Source organism: Ambystoma mexicanum, chromosome 2q (assembly GCF_040938575.1).
Source record: "Ambystoma mexicanum isolate Mex_15411 chromosome 2q, UKY_AmexF1_1, whole genome shotgun sequence".
Lineage (NCBI taxonomy): Eukaryota > Metazoa > Chordata > Amphibia > Caudata > Ambystomatidae > Ambystoma > Ambystoma mexicanum.
This window is the reverse complement of record NC_090924.1, coordinates 946,193,551-946,208,408: the sequence shown is the minus strand read 5'-3', so window position 1 is coordinate 946,208,408 and position 14,858 is coordinate 946,193,551. Positions and strand designations below refer to the sequence as shown.

Genomic DNA, 14,858 nt, shown 5'->3' with positions numbered 1-14,858 from the left:
GCGCTGGCTCCTGTGTGCACCATGGCCTCAAAACTGCATTTTGCAGTGACAAAAAGATGGCTGCACCATCTTGCCAAGCACACATTGGGCAAGATGCAACAGGAAACACCCCAAGAAAGGCTACTAGGGTGTGTTCTTGTTTGTCTTAAAGAAATGGAGTGAAAAAGCAGCGCTGCTTTGCTGCAAGCCCCAAATTCCAAATTCCAAAATTCCCATTGAAAAAGGAAAATGTCACCTCTAAAATGATGCCGCTCTGATGCTATTTTCCCTTGTTTTCACCAAACTGCTTTTATCAAAAAGACCATGTCACGCCCCCAGCCATATTCACATTGTGCTCCATCAGAAAAGAGCCTTATTCCTGAATGACAGGCTGTGCCAGCCAAACTTGAGAAAATCAACAAAAGCTTTCCTTCAGCTACACGGGAAATGCTTAAATTGTGCTACAAAATGTCAAAAATCACTGCTTGAAATGAAAATCAGAGCTTTGTGTGCACATGTCAATTTCATGGAGACCTTTGCTTGGTACAGACTGTTGTGTAAAACAAAGCTGGCTACAGCTACAAAACCATATTGGAAATGCAGATGCAAAAACCGAATTGCAAAGGAATATGCCCACTTTTCCCACATGTGTCAAAATGGGCCTTTGCAAAATAAAGATAAAAATGCCTGTTGGAAGGTACTATGTTGAACAAAAATGTCTCCCTGCCTAGCAATGTGAAAGAGGATTGTGCTGTGAAAATACATGTATGAGATGGTTCTATTCAGCAGGTTTTCTTCCAATTCAGAGCAAAAATAAATAAAATTAAATCAAACTGCTGTGGCTTCATGGGGGGATGTCAGCCCAAAAACAGGTTTCTGCTGAAAGGATACCAGAAACAAAAGGCCTCAAACAGTAGATACTGGCACACAAGTGGTAATTGCTACTTGGGTGAGACTGTTGTCTGGGCTGAGCCCTCTGACAATGGAACTTCTGGGACACGGAAGTGCGAAGTGAAACGTCACATCTACCCGTGACTTCTAGAGGAAGCTTCAAAGAACATCTCTGTGACAACCCTGGGGTGAGGGGGTAGCCTTGGAAAGGCATGCCCATATATGGAGAACAATTCTGACATTTGCCTCCAAGGACTATGTTATTAATAAAAATGTTAAGACTTTTATCTTTGCCACAGGACATTGCCAAAATGTGAAAGTTTAGCAGTTTAAATGTTATTTTGTGGACTTTAATTTAAGACAGTGTAGCTTCCCTGACACCTTGGGAATAGACATGGCAGATAATTGGGTATTATAAGGAAAGTATCCATGATGCCATTGTGAATTTTAATACTCGCATGCCTATTGATAATCCACACCCATGGACAGAGTTATAGAATTTTAACTAATATAATTCTCACTGAAAAGCGCAAAAAACTGGAAGAAGGGTGAAACAATGGCTGTTTGGACTGGAATGGTCTGCATAAAATATGTAACCTGTTTATGTAATTTGCTAAGAGACTTGAACTGTGTAAATGTACTATTTGTGGCAAAATCAGATTTCAGCTAAAGTAACTGTGGGATGTTTTGAACATTATAAAACTCACATCATAAATCTGGCATCCTGCCCTTGAAATCCAACCAGCTGAGAGTGAGGAGGGGACTAGCACCCCTGACCAATCCAGTGGTTTAGAGGTGTGTTTAGCTAAGCCTGCCAAGCCATATACTTCCATGATGTCACTATGTATTATAAATAAGAGTCCATGACAGAGCTCCAGACACACACCCACTCCTGAATTTCTGCGCTGCATTCCTGATCTCCATTTATCTTGCTGATTCCAGATTTTCCCTACAAGGCCAAAGCATTGCTGACCCTACTCCAGAGCCCACTGAAAAACCCAATCATAGCTGATTCCTACTCCAGCAAGGCCATTGATCCAGACAAAAACCCACTAATATCCCATTAACAAAAATGGGAAAGCGGTGGTACCTTTTGCATCCTGAAATCAGACCGGCTTGCAGCCCCCTAACTGCACGCCTGCTGCAATCCTGCCATACAGCTGTCCATGGCGTCTGGTAACCAGACCTTGCCCAGCTGTCTTTTGCCAGGAGAGTCTGCTACCTGGTGACCCGAGCCCTGGAGACCAGTACCTGTTGACTGTCCAAAAATCAGAAAAACTCAAAAGTGGACTGTGAGTATAATACCCACCCCACAGAAACACATAGCTTACCTTGCCTTGCCTTTGTCCTTATCCCACTTTCTAAGCAGTCATATTTATACCCTGGTAACTTGGTGAAACTGTTAGAATTTTCTTTGTACCTGTCCTTGACTTTCTAAAGTGCTAGTGCCATCTCTTTATTAATGTTGTCCTGTGTAAATCCTAAGCCCTTAGTCATATTTTGAGTGATCAGACTACTTTCCGCTTAGGGTTGGACGTTGGGGTGATAAGGTTGAAGTCGCAAATCAATCTTGGATCTTACTGTGTCCCTCTTTGGTGGTGTCGTCTGAATAGTCTAGTTTAAAGTAAACCTGTTCTTGTGTCAACTGATTTTCTTTCCTATTTCATAGTTTCATTTTACTCAAATCAACCCTTTTTTTATCTGCATATCTCATCGAGTTGTTCAGCTAGAGACCTCCTTTCACTTTTGTCTTGTCCGTGTGATATATATCTTTCCCTCAGCCCAAGAACTACACTCCAAATCAGAGTATTTCACCCATTTTTATAAAAAAAACCTTTGGGTAATTTAAAGCGGGAATTGAGAAAATTGCAAGTTTTCCAACGTGTCATTTGGCTGCAGCATGCTCTAAACTTTCCACTTGTTTTTGAATTGTATGCCTTTTGCTGATCCATTGCCTTGTGATTGCCAGTGATATAACATGCATGCTTTTTTGATAAAACAGATGTATATTATAATTTAACCACACATTAATTAATTATTTGTAAAATTCAAGTGTTATTTTAGGGCTTTGCTGCTTCTTTCTATCCACTCAGAATTTGATTATGTGTCGGTTAAGGGAACATGGCTGGGGGAAACCTTAACTTGGGTGCTATCTATCCTCATCCAATAAATTCTCCTAGTCACGTGTGCTTTGTATATGTTCTAGGAGAAGGTTAACCAAGTGCATTGCTTCCTTTTTCATTGTAAATATCACCCCATTGGTGATTGCTGCCCCATATTAAAAATTGTATGATTTCTTTTGAATTTTAAAAATAAATAAATATTGTATTTTCACCAACCGGCCTGGTTCATGGTCCATTGTGACCCGGGGTATTTGAAAAAGGGGGTGTGATACGAGTTGTGTACCATCTCAAATTGAATTTGCATAAAATAAAGAGAAAGGCATATCAATTGAGCGCTACATCCTAGGTTGAGACCAAGGTGTGTGTTGCATGATTGAAATCCTTAACAATTACATAATCTGGAGTGTGGATGAACACATTAAAACAGCGGGCACCCTGAGGAGGACTCAACCAGAGGGGGAAATGTAGCAGAGCGTCTGTATACCTCTGCAGGAGACCCTGCCCTCCTTCCTCCCCTATATTGGAGACATGAGACCATGCTGTGTTTGACACCAGCCATTGTGCCAATACCACAGCGAGTGTTTGGAAGAAGGTACCCATTGAGAGAACCTTATCGATTGTACCCCCAAAGTGATGATAATCTGCAAGAGGAAGTCCCTGAAGGAGTATGAGAAAGAGCAAAGAAAAGGAGCTAGTGACATCATACAAAATATGCACGACTTCCCAAGATACTGGCAGAAGATGATGTGTAGGTCCAAAAGAAACTAATGACGAAGTAAAGTATTATGTGAACTTTCAAATATAAAAGAGGTAGATTACACATGTGTGAAGTGCTGTAGAAAAATAACCGTTCAATATAAGTAAAGACTCTGAAACCCAAGGTAGATTAAGCCATCATAGAAGCTGGATATGAGTATTGAATAGAATGTGGGTGAAACTGCCATTGTACAACTATCATGAATTTAGTAAGCCAGAATCCATGAAGCGGGAATGGAAAATTGTACTGCAGCAAGAATAATATGCTCATTGAGCTGTATGGTGAGGTTGTCTGGCCTAGAGTCAAGACTGAAGCAACCAAAGTCAGCTATTTATTCTAGAAAGGAGAGAGTGTGCAGAGGATGGATCTTCCTTTGTTAAGGTACAAAGAAAGAACAAGAAGGATGCCAAGTTTAATTCATTTAGAACATTTAAAACCTACAAAATGGACCAAATCATGGTCTCCTGTCACGTGAGCCAAGGATGGAAATAGAGTTCGAGCTTGAAGTACCAGACATGATAGCGAGTGCCCTTACTCCCGTGCATTCCCAAAGATGAGGATACTCTGCAAGGCCAAGTACAAAGACAATTTCATTGCAGAAGGAATGGGCTATGAGAGATGCTGGGCTAATTGGATGGTGTGGTAGTTTCATGCCCTATCTCCTTGCACCTGGGTCTGGGCTTATGTGCTGCTAAGTGAACCAAATGTTCCAAACATGGCACAAGCATGCCAACCAATTATATCAGTCCATATAACGAAGGACTTTATAGTTTGAAGACCAATGAGAAACTGTGTATCTAATGTTTCTGAAATTACATGTTTTTTAGAGGCAGGCATAAGTTGTCCACCTGATAACAGACAGCCAATAATATTGATGTTTGTTGTAACGCCCTGTTTTAAATAATTGTTAATAAAACAGTACTTTGTCATCTTCCTTAGTTGGTTCCATTATGTGGACTCAGAATTATTCTGGTGTAATCCCATCCATTTCAATATGCACGTTCTTAAGGGCCAAAAGCTCAATAGATGGTTTCCACAAGTCTGGTATACAATCGCTATCAGCTATATTAATGTATGGTTGATGGAGCATTTTCATCCTCAATGGTTTTAACTGTTAATTTAATAATGTAAAGTTCTTCCACATTTCTAGATGAATATTCACTCGACAACATACCAGTCCTGAGCTTAGAATAATTTTCTTTGTTGTAACTAGACAATTTCCCTTCTGAAATGGGATTATTTTCACTATTTGTATCACCTTCCTTGAATTTCATTGAAGGTGTCAACATTTCTTAGTGTCATTAATTTTCAAAACCCTCAACATAATGTTCAAGCAAGCATTCCTACAGGAGTGATTGTGGTATCTAAGGCAGTTGTTGAACATTGACTTAGCTTTTCGTATGAGTGCACTGTGCTCATCATTTTCTGTACAGTTTTGTAAATCTCTTTTGGTAAATCTGACTCAGGAGGCAGACAAAAGGTCATTTTCCTTCCTGTATTTTATTCAACAAAATCGATCAAGGCCTATCCTATCCCTACTTCTAAGGAGGTTTCACCCTAGTCTGTAATGAAAATAATAAAGTGTGTTTGTCAGGATGTCTTACCAAGATAAACAGTGTTCTGCCCAAAGCCTAATCTACCCTGTGTTCAGTCCCTACCACTAACAACAGGATTAACACAAACTCAACCAAGAAAGGTCTGGTAAATTGTTTCTTCTCAACCTATGAAGTGGTGGCTGCCCACTGACCACATACCAAATGCTTCTCTGGTTTCTCCCAGGCCCCTTTCCCAGTTCAAAATTCAGGTTTGCTCAATGTCTCTTTTTTTCTTCCTCTTCTCCTTGTATAATAGTCTCTGACTCTTTCAGTCAGACCATAGTTACTCAGCTCTGAAATATAGTGTTTCTCACCCTGTCATGGGGTTGTACGTCTCTCCCTGCTTTGAAATCTTCTTTGTCCCACTCTGCCCCAAAGTATTGCTTCCCACACCCCACCTTGGGGTCTGGCTACTCTTGTCCTACCTTAGGTTATTATGTCTCTCACCCAGCTCTGGGGTATGACTGTGTTCTCCTTGCCTAGAAGCCTAGTTTCTCCTGCCTCACCCTGGTGTTCAGCTTCTCACTTCCTGCTTTTAGTATCTGATTTCTCCCCCTGCCTTTGAGTATCTTGTCTCTCACCGTGCCTTGGAGTAGCTTGTCTCTCACCCGACCTTGGGGTATCTTGTCTCTCACCCCACCTTGGGGTATCTAGTGTCTTACACTGCCTTGGGGCATTGTGTCCCCTACCTCACATTGGATTTTGGCCAAACCTCTCCACCCTCCTCCTAGTTACCTTAAACCACTGCACATCTTGTTCACTGCAGCGGTGTTCCTCGGGGGAGGTGGTCTCCTCAACCGGTGTGGAAATGAAATTATTGTTTCCCTCCAGTCTTCTGCATCGGTTCTGCTGCATCAGTTCTTCTTGGGACTTTGGCATCGCTTGTAGCCTTTCTGTCTCAAGGCTCTGGAGGAGACAGCAGCACTCCACAGGCTCTCTGGCTCCGTCGCTCTCCAGACCATGTGCGTGATGCTCCTTTAAGGTTGCGCCTCCAAGTAGGATGTCTGTTCCTGTGTGCTACTCTGCAGGTTTTCCTCTCTCTCTCTCTCTTGTCTCAGTCTCACATGACCTTTATGTTCCACTCAGTAAAGCGGTTAAGCAATCCATTGTTCCTGAGCGTCATACAAGGATGGTAGCACAAAAGGGTCAGAAACCACATCAGCAACGTCTATAAGGGAATTCACACAGTTGCTTTTTGTAACTCCTATATAGCCAACAAAGATATTGTGATCTTAATACAAGGGAGGACAATTCATTTCTCCCTGTAATTTAAGGGGGTCCCCCCACTGGTATCCCACTTGCCCTGTCCCCTAGGTGGGGTTAAGCTTAATGGGCTCACCACCCTAGTCCCAAAGGGGGTGGCCCTGCTCAGGGAAAATTGATGAATTTTTTGATTGTATCACCCTATGTATACCACAATTCACAGTGTGTTTTTGATTGGTGATTTCTGTGTCATAAAGTAGTTGCCACACATCTTGTCCTCCCTGTAAACCAGCTTGTGCGCTCCCTTACCACTATAATTTGTAAGGGTTAAACTCCATTCAATCAATTCACTAGAAACAGCTAGAGGAAATACAGGATATGTAGTTATCTGCAGTATGCATATTTAGTTATCTAGTATTGATCTTATGCCATGTAATTTGATTGCCAGCAGTATTTATTGTGTTCGGCCCAATCAATGATAGACTTTTCTATTCCTCTTTAATATACTAAATCACAGCTAATCGGGCATGGTCACATCGCATGTTAAAGGAGATCTTCAATTGCTTGTTTCTAGTTTGGTTGACATCATTCATGAAAATGTAGTTGATAGTACTAAACATCTCTCCCATATTCCAAGTACAAAAACAAAACTATTAAGCTTTATTAGAGTTTTACTCTCCATGAAGTTAGACAAGTTTGATCCTTGCACATTGGTTCGGGAAGGCTGCTTGCTATCAAGAGAAAGAAGAGCAGTGATATAAGGACAAATGGCTTTCACTTGCTTGCACTTACCGCGGTACACATTGAAGTCACCACCAATTATAACTAAGGCTTTATGAGCTTCAAGCTGGCATTCCTTTACCATTCAGAGGTACTGGTCATGATTTAATCCATATTTGTGCCACCTGCGATAAGGGGGATCATAAACATTTATGAGTATACCTGTGATTGGTTTTCCATCAGTACATATGGCAGCTTTACCAGCGAGCAACAAATACGGGCACTAACCTCTTAAATGTGCTCAGGTAGCTCTCACATATTATTAACCCCAATGAAAAGGCATCAAAGGGTCTACCAAATTTCCCTGTAGAGGCATGCCTACATATTAGAGAATAACAATCTATACAAATAGGAAAACATACCAATGTTTCTGAAGCATAGACATGTGCTCTCTAATGATTTCCTATCCCTTTGTCCTGTAAGTATGTTAGTGCCCCCGAATGTTGTACGAAATTAGAGAGATATACACATCTGAGCTAGTATTTCTGTTTTAAGTGTGTTAATAATGCTGCAGTTAACTATGCCCAAGAATTAAGTGCAGGCTAATTACGAATCAGCACTATCCAAAGAGATCTGTCTGTCTATTTCAGGTTATATTAATGTTTTTATACTGTGATACGAATATAAGGGGGATGTAATCTGGCTTCTTCCCCAGAACATCAAATCTATAAAGTATCACCTTAAAGATCAAGTGTGCATGAGACAGTATAACATTGGCAATATGATGGGTGTTGCAATGTAATCGTGTAGAATGTCCCTCGAAATCGGTGAGATATTTGGGTTTAGTGTATATCCTCTGAGGTCACGACCGTAAGTGTGGTTGTCAGGTACAAGAGCAACAGAAGCATAGATCAATCCAGAGGCAAACATTAACATGTGCTAAAGAGCTCATATATGGTGAGAGAGCACTTGTGTTAAAGCACATTCTTTGAGCTGCTTTCTCCTTGACCAATGTTCCACTGAGTGAGTTGCTCTCATTCCTTAATTCAACTGTGGCATATTGCAAATACAAGGTGCCATCAATGCGGAGGAAGGGTGAACTTCTTCCTGTATGCCACAAACATTTCGAGCAATAGAGTCAAGCCCAACATTGACCGATTCTTTTGTTGAAGGTTGGACAGCAGAGATTTCTGTAGCCACTTGTACAGTCTATCTTGGTTTATACAGTTAAGAGTCCTTGTTTTCCTTTGTGTCTATTGTAGAGGTCAAATAGGTGGCAGCTCATATCCTCCATCAGCAGAGCCAGTAAAAAGAAAATTGTACAAAGCCGTCAAGACTGGGTGTCTAGTTTTCTTATTTTTCCTTCCCTTTTGTCCCCTTCTCTTCTTTGTGCTTTTGTTTTTTGTTAATAGCTTTTAAGGAACAGAAACATATGATACTACTTCTCTTGAACAATTAATCCTTGTGTCCACAGAAACTGAGGCTCCCTCATTCCAGATACTAAATCTATGTTTTCAGGTGTTGATACAGGGGAAATGGCAACACAGCAAGGAACCCCATTATTAGCTGCTGTTTCTACAGGCAATTCATGCTCAGATTCTTGCAGAATTGGCTTCTGCTGTTAAACAGTGATTAATGTGTTTCAGTGAAACATATTGGGGCTCATTTTGGATAAGGAGTGACATGGGAAAAATGTGAAAAGGCCTTGCGTAAGTCTTTTACACCTTCCTTTTATGTCATGCTTCATTTCCAAGTGCCCCCTTCCTCTCCACCATGAAAATGCTACAGCATTTGTGTCAGTACAGCTTTTAATACTGGTGCAAATGTTGTGGATTCTGTGGACAGGTGACAAGAGCAGTGCTGTTTAATGAAATGATCTCATGCCACAGGGTCATAGTGAAATAATAGTAGGTTTTTGTATTGCTATTAGAATTGGGGGGCAGTATTTTCAATTCAGGGCTGGGCTAGTTTGCCTTGAGGATGCTAATTGCAGGTGTTTCAATAGAGGGTGGAGTCGCTATTTGTGTCATATTGCACAGGCTATACAGCATGGACATTGAAAGATAGGAATGAGCTCATGAATATAAAACAAAGGTCCAATTGTTTTAATTACCAAGCTCTTCCCGTAGGAGTCTAAATGACCAACCAATATGTTATAGATGACGCACCAGTTCAAGGAAACAATCCAAATGAGTAGATAGAAAACAGCAAGCTGCAAATGAGAACCGCGGACTGGCCCACGCTTAAGTTTTTCACTTCGACATATGGCAAACTGATCATAGACTATTGAGACTTCATTAGACTGTTTGCAACCCACTTTCACCTCAATTTATTTTTCTCTCTGAGCCAGCATTATTCGGGCCATATAGATCGGTTTTACCTGAATTTGAGAACATGATAGTCTATGCTGGCCTCCAGCAGCACTTTCTCCTCCAGAGTACTTTATTCGACAAAAGGCATCCTCAGCACACGGCCCTGCCATTCTGGTCGAAGTGTTGCTCTCTAATTGTTATGATATAACGATACTTGTAACATTCACTTCACTGGAAAATCAGAATAATTATATACAGTAGGCATCTGGATGTTCACATAGTATTGTTGCTAGCAATGATTGTAATTAATATATAGTTTGACAAACGACATGTATGCAGTAATACTTATAATAATTCTACATTTACAGGTACAAGTGTGGAATGGCAAAGTTTACCAAGCGCTGGATTGTGCTCTCACCCCTTTCTTCCGCTTGCACAGCACATACTCTAATTAGTCCTCTCTTCTCTTCTTTTTTTCAGCGCCATTTTGCAGTCTTTGCAGTCAATTTCCCCTCTGCTGATGCACTGGAGACAATCTACAGCAATATCCTTAGTTTCTATTTCCAGCAGCATACATTCAACCCCTCTGTGATAAAGCATGGACCGCCCGTGATCCAGGCAGCAATATGCCTCCACCAGAAAATAGTCCACAACTTTTTACCCACAGCTATAAAATGTCACTACATCTTTAATCTGAGGGACCTATCCAATGTCTTCCAGGTACTGTGACAATTTCTATTTCATGGAAACAAATGTATACCAAGTCTACCATTTTTAACAAATCTCTTCTTTCTCTGGTCACATAATAATAGTTGTAATCACACATATGAGGACCTTCGTTTAACGACATATGCATCTCCAGATGAATTATATATTGTTTTGGCTTTTCAACAATAGCCACGTAACATTCAGTAAAAATCAAAGTGTGGTGACAGACAGGAATCAAATAACAGTTTCTGATGAGATCTCTAAGACTACCCCACGGGATACTACTATTGACACTTTGAATTAATGCAAAGGTAATTAAATTGAATGTGGTGGGCGAATGCATATTTAAGACGCATTGATAAAACCAGTGCCTTGCATTTGCAATTGTTTGTGTTTTGCTTCATGTATTTTTAATGTGCATGCGCTTATTTTGTGATATTTATGTCTGCTATCTGGTCGTATTGGGTCATAGTCATGTGAAATGTATATGTGGTACTTGTCTCTACCTCTCCTGTCCCCTCCCAGGCCCTCTGCACGGCTCTGGCTTCTTATTTCATCTCCAAAACTCAGGACATTCTGTTCTCTCTCTCTTCATCTCCCCCTCCTCCCTCTATACCCTGCTCTTCCTCTGGCCCTTCTGCGGCCACCTCTTTACTCTCCTTCTCTGACTTTCCCGTTTTCCTCAGACGAGTGTTAGGCAGAATTATATGCAGTACCCTTTGGGAACACCACTCACAATTAAGACTACAAGTGACAGTACAAATTCAGCTTTGGTACAAGCCTGTGCCACACAGTAAAGTGGTAGCGATGGCTGAGCAGCCAGACTTATCTCAAGAGCAAGTGAGCAGTATCAATAGTTAGCCAAAGGACATCAATTACTATGATTCAAACAAACACTGACTCAAGGTTTCTGAGTAAAAGAATATACATTTATTTACACCTCAGTTATAAAACATTTCGCTAAAGTAAAGCAGTTGAAAAATCACACTCTTAATACACCACACCACGCCCAATAGATTCTGGACAAGTTAAACTCAAAATGAAGTATGAGCAAAATAGTAATATAAAAAGGGAGAGAAATACAAAGTTAGGTAAAAATTGAGCAGCACCACAGGTAAGTAAGCAGGGCAGTCTAGAAAGAGGAACTAGAATGGTGGAATCAAATCGCAGTTCAGTCTTTGCCAAGAGTTCCGGAAGAAATGGTCGGCAGAAAAGTTAGTTTAAAGAGTAGAGAAGGACAAGCCCCCGGTTTGGTGAAAGGTTTCACACACCTTTGCCGCAGCTGGATGAAACAAACAACCGGATTTGCACAGTACCTTTAAATGGAGAAGAAGCTGTAGCTTAGGGGGACGTTCCTGGCAGTTCCTGCAGGCTCACGGTCCCTGAAGCGACTGTCAGACTGACATGAAGTAGGAAGACTGGAGGGTCCTGCACTGCCCAGGAAAGAAACCAGCAGCAGAGAAAAGCAACAAATAAAAGATGCACTCCTTAAAACCCAAGCAGGGTCTGACCTTCCTGGCTATCCGGTTCACTGCAGCTCTGTACAGCAAATTCGGCCAGAGGAGGGAGTCCTGGCTTGCAGTTTGGGCGAACTGGTTGGTCCCACCAGCTCAGTGCAAGAAGATTCCTGGTAGATCTTCTCTGTCGTTGGAGTCTGAAGATTCGGACCTGCAGTAGGGCTTCACCGGGCAGTTCAGTCGTTTTAGGGGTCCTCTTCTGTCAGCTCCTCGTCGGTTCTTTCATTCCAGTGGCAACTCTGCCTTTCCAGACCCAGAGACCTGCTTTTTATGCAGTTTTCCCCAATTCACACAGCCTGGCTGTCAATCACAGAGCAGGATGGCTGTCCTGGCGGGAAAGTCACCTAGTCAATCAAACAGGAGTGCGACTTGGGTTACCAAGGGAAACCATGGCAGGGGTCTTAAAACCCCTCCCTCACATCCTGCCTACCCAGACTTTCAGACGCCTAAGGAGGGCTTCTGTGCAGAAGCCCGCGAAAAGACGGTGAACAAAGGAACCAAACCTGGTTTGGCGTGCAGAGTAAAACACGAGAAAGACATTTTCAAAAAGAAATGGCGCATAAACCCAGCCGGAACCGTATAAAAACCTATATGGTCTAGCGGGTTTAACTTCGAGGCTACCAAGAAAGCCTAAAAGAATACCAAGGTTATTTAAGATAACTGCAGTAGGAAAAATAGGGTAGTTACCACTGCCACCAGCCAAGTCTTAAGGAAAAGGGAGTGAAACAATGCTCCAAGAGAAACAAACAAAAAGGGATAAGTATTAACCCTTTCCAGTGCTCTATGTAAGATAGTTTGTACTGTGCCTGTGGATTAAAAGACTAATAAAGTCAATGGCAACTTTACATGTTCTGGGAGACAGTAGTCTGTCCCAGGAAAATTGGTTCTGAGTTGGGAAGTCTAAAAATCAGCCCTGTTTCACTCCACTGAAGGTGCTGTGTAACACACAGTAAAAAGATGATGCCACTGGAGTAGGTGAGGCTCCACAGTCTATGAACACAATAAAATGTTAAACACACACAACAAAACACATGTAAGAGTGGGAAAAAAGGCTCACACTCTGACCAGGTGAAAGAAATAAATCCTAGAAATCCAGCAAAGCTGCTGAGGGACTCAGTAGGTAAGCGAAATTAGCCATTCTGGAGAATTCTTCCTAACACTGAGGTTTCTAGACAAGTCTGATCTATGAAAGCCTTGTCAAAACAGGTTCACCCCTTTTGCTGCAAAACCATCAAGGACCACTTTGACACCCTGGCTCCTGCTCTGGCTGATTTCTGCAACCACTCTTGCTCAGGGACTCAGTAGGTAAGGGAAATTAGCCATTCTGGAAAATACTCCCTAACACTCACCCTCCCCCCCAGACTAAGGGACAGGAGGATGTAATCCACTCCTGGATGAATCTCTACCTCAAGTCGGTTAAAAACATCCTAGAGAGACCATCAGTATTTTGGTGGTGACATCCTGCTCTGTGCTCAGTCGTGAAATCAAACCCTTGCAGGCAGATTGACCATCAAAGTTGTGGGTTTTCCCCTTTCTTTTGCATTAACCATCTCAATGGTTGGTGGTATGTCTGAATCACAAAAGTAGATCCATACAAGTATGGTCTAAACTTCTTCAGAGACCACACAAGGGCAAAACAGTCATGCTCTATGGTTGCCCACCTTGTTTCTGGTTCCTTCAGTTTCCTACTGATGAAGCAAATGGGGTGCTCCCTACTTTTCTCATCCAGTCGACTAAGGACTGCACCTATACCTCTATTGGATGCATCTGGCTGCACAATGAAGGGTTGGTGATAATCAGGAGCTCTTAGGACTGGAGCTTGACAAAGGGCTTTCTTCAGGTTTTCAAAGGCTTGAGTGCACTCCTCATTACATCTAACCTTTTTAGGGAATTTTGGAGAGGAGATCACATTCAAGGGATACACTATGGTCCCATAGTTCTCTATGAAACTCCTGTAGTACTCAGTGAGACCTAGGAAAGCTCTCACTTGGGTTTAAGTAGTAGGGGTGGCCCAGTTTTGTACAGCTCGTACTTTGCTAGGCAATGGCCTTATTTCAACTCCTACCTCATGACCAAGGTAGACCACTTTTCTCTGACCAATTTGACATTTGCTTGCTTTTATGGTCAGATGGGCCTGCTCAAGAGCCTGCAAAACATACGCAAAGCGGTCAATATGTTATTTCCATTTAGGGCTGAACACTGCAATGTCATCCCAGTATGCCATGCAGAGGTCCTCCATCCCATTCAGAACTTGATTGACCATCCTTTGGAATTTAGCAGTTGCATTCTTTAATCCAAAAGGCATAACCTTGAACTGGTAGAGGCCTGCTGGGGTTGAGAATGCAGTTTTCTCCTTGGCATGGTCTGTCAGGGCTATTTGCCAATAGCCTGACGTCAGATCTAATGTACTGAGGTACTTGGCTGAACCACGTCTATCCACCTGTTCAGCTGTCCTTGGCAAAGGATGGGCATCAGTCTTAGTGACTGCATTTATAGCTCTATAGTCCACACAGAATGCAACTCCTTGGATCCTGCCTTTAGTGGTAGAACAACTGGACTAGACCATGGACTGGTAGAGGGCTTTATAACATTGAGATCATGCATCTTGTTGACCTCTCCTTTGATGTGGGATCTCACATGTTATGACATTCTGTAGCCTCTGCTTTTCACAGGTAAACAGTCACCAGTGAGAATAGCATGCTGGCCCCAAGGGGTCAAGCCTGGCGATAGTGAAAACCAGGAGGCAAACTGATTTAACAGAACTTTGCACTCCTCTTGTTGTTCAGAAGTCAGATGAGAAGAGAGATTGACTTCTTCTATTGTCTCATCCAAAGGTTGGCCTCTGAGGAGGTCAGGTAGAGGCTCACTCTCCTTGTCCTCTTGAGCTGAAGCTAGAAGCAAAGCTCCCTCTTCTGGTCTCGAGACATATGGCTTCAAACGGTTGGTGTGAAAAGACTCTGGGAGCCTCCTTAGGTCTGCCTAAATCCACCAAATAGTTCACCTCTCCAACTTTGCCCACAACCTTGAAGGGTCCTATCCATTTGTCCTGCAAG

At 42.1% G+C, this 14,858-nt stretch overlaps 1 protein-coding gene across 1 annotated transcript in view; it reads left to right on the top strand.

The window, feature by feature from the left end:
* Positions 1 to 14,858, top strand: part of DNAH11 (dynein axonemal heavy chain 11) — a 4,227,155-nt gene that overhangs the window by 2,587,683 nt on the left and 1,624,614 nt on the right. The window contains exon 49 of the mRNA XM_069648254.1: positions 10,061 to 10,300. Coding sequence (XP_069504355.1) covers positions 10,061 to 10,300 — 240 coding nt within the window. The remainder of the gene's footprint in view (positions 1 to 10,060; positions 10,301 to 14,858) is intronic.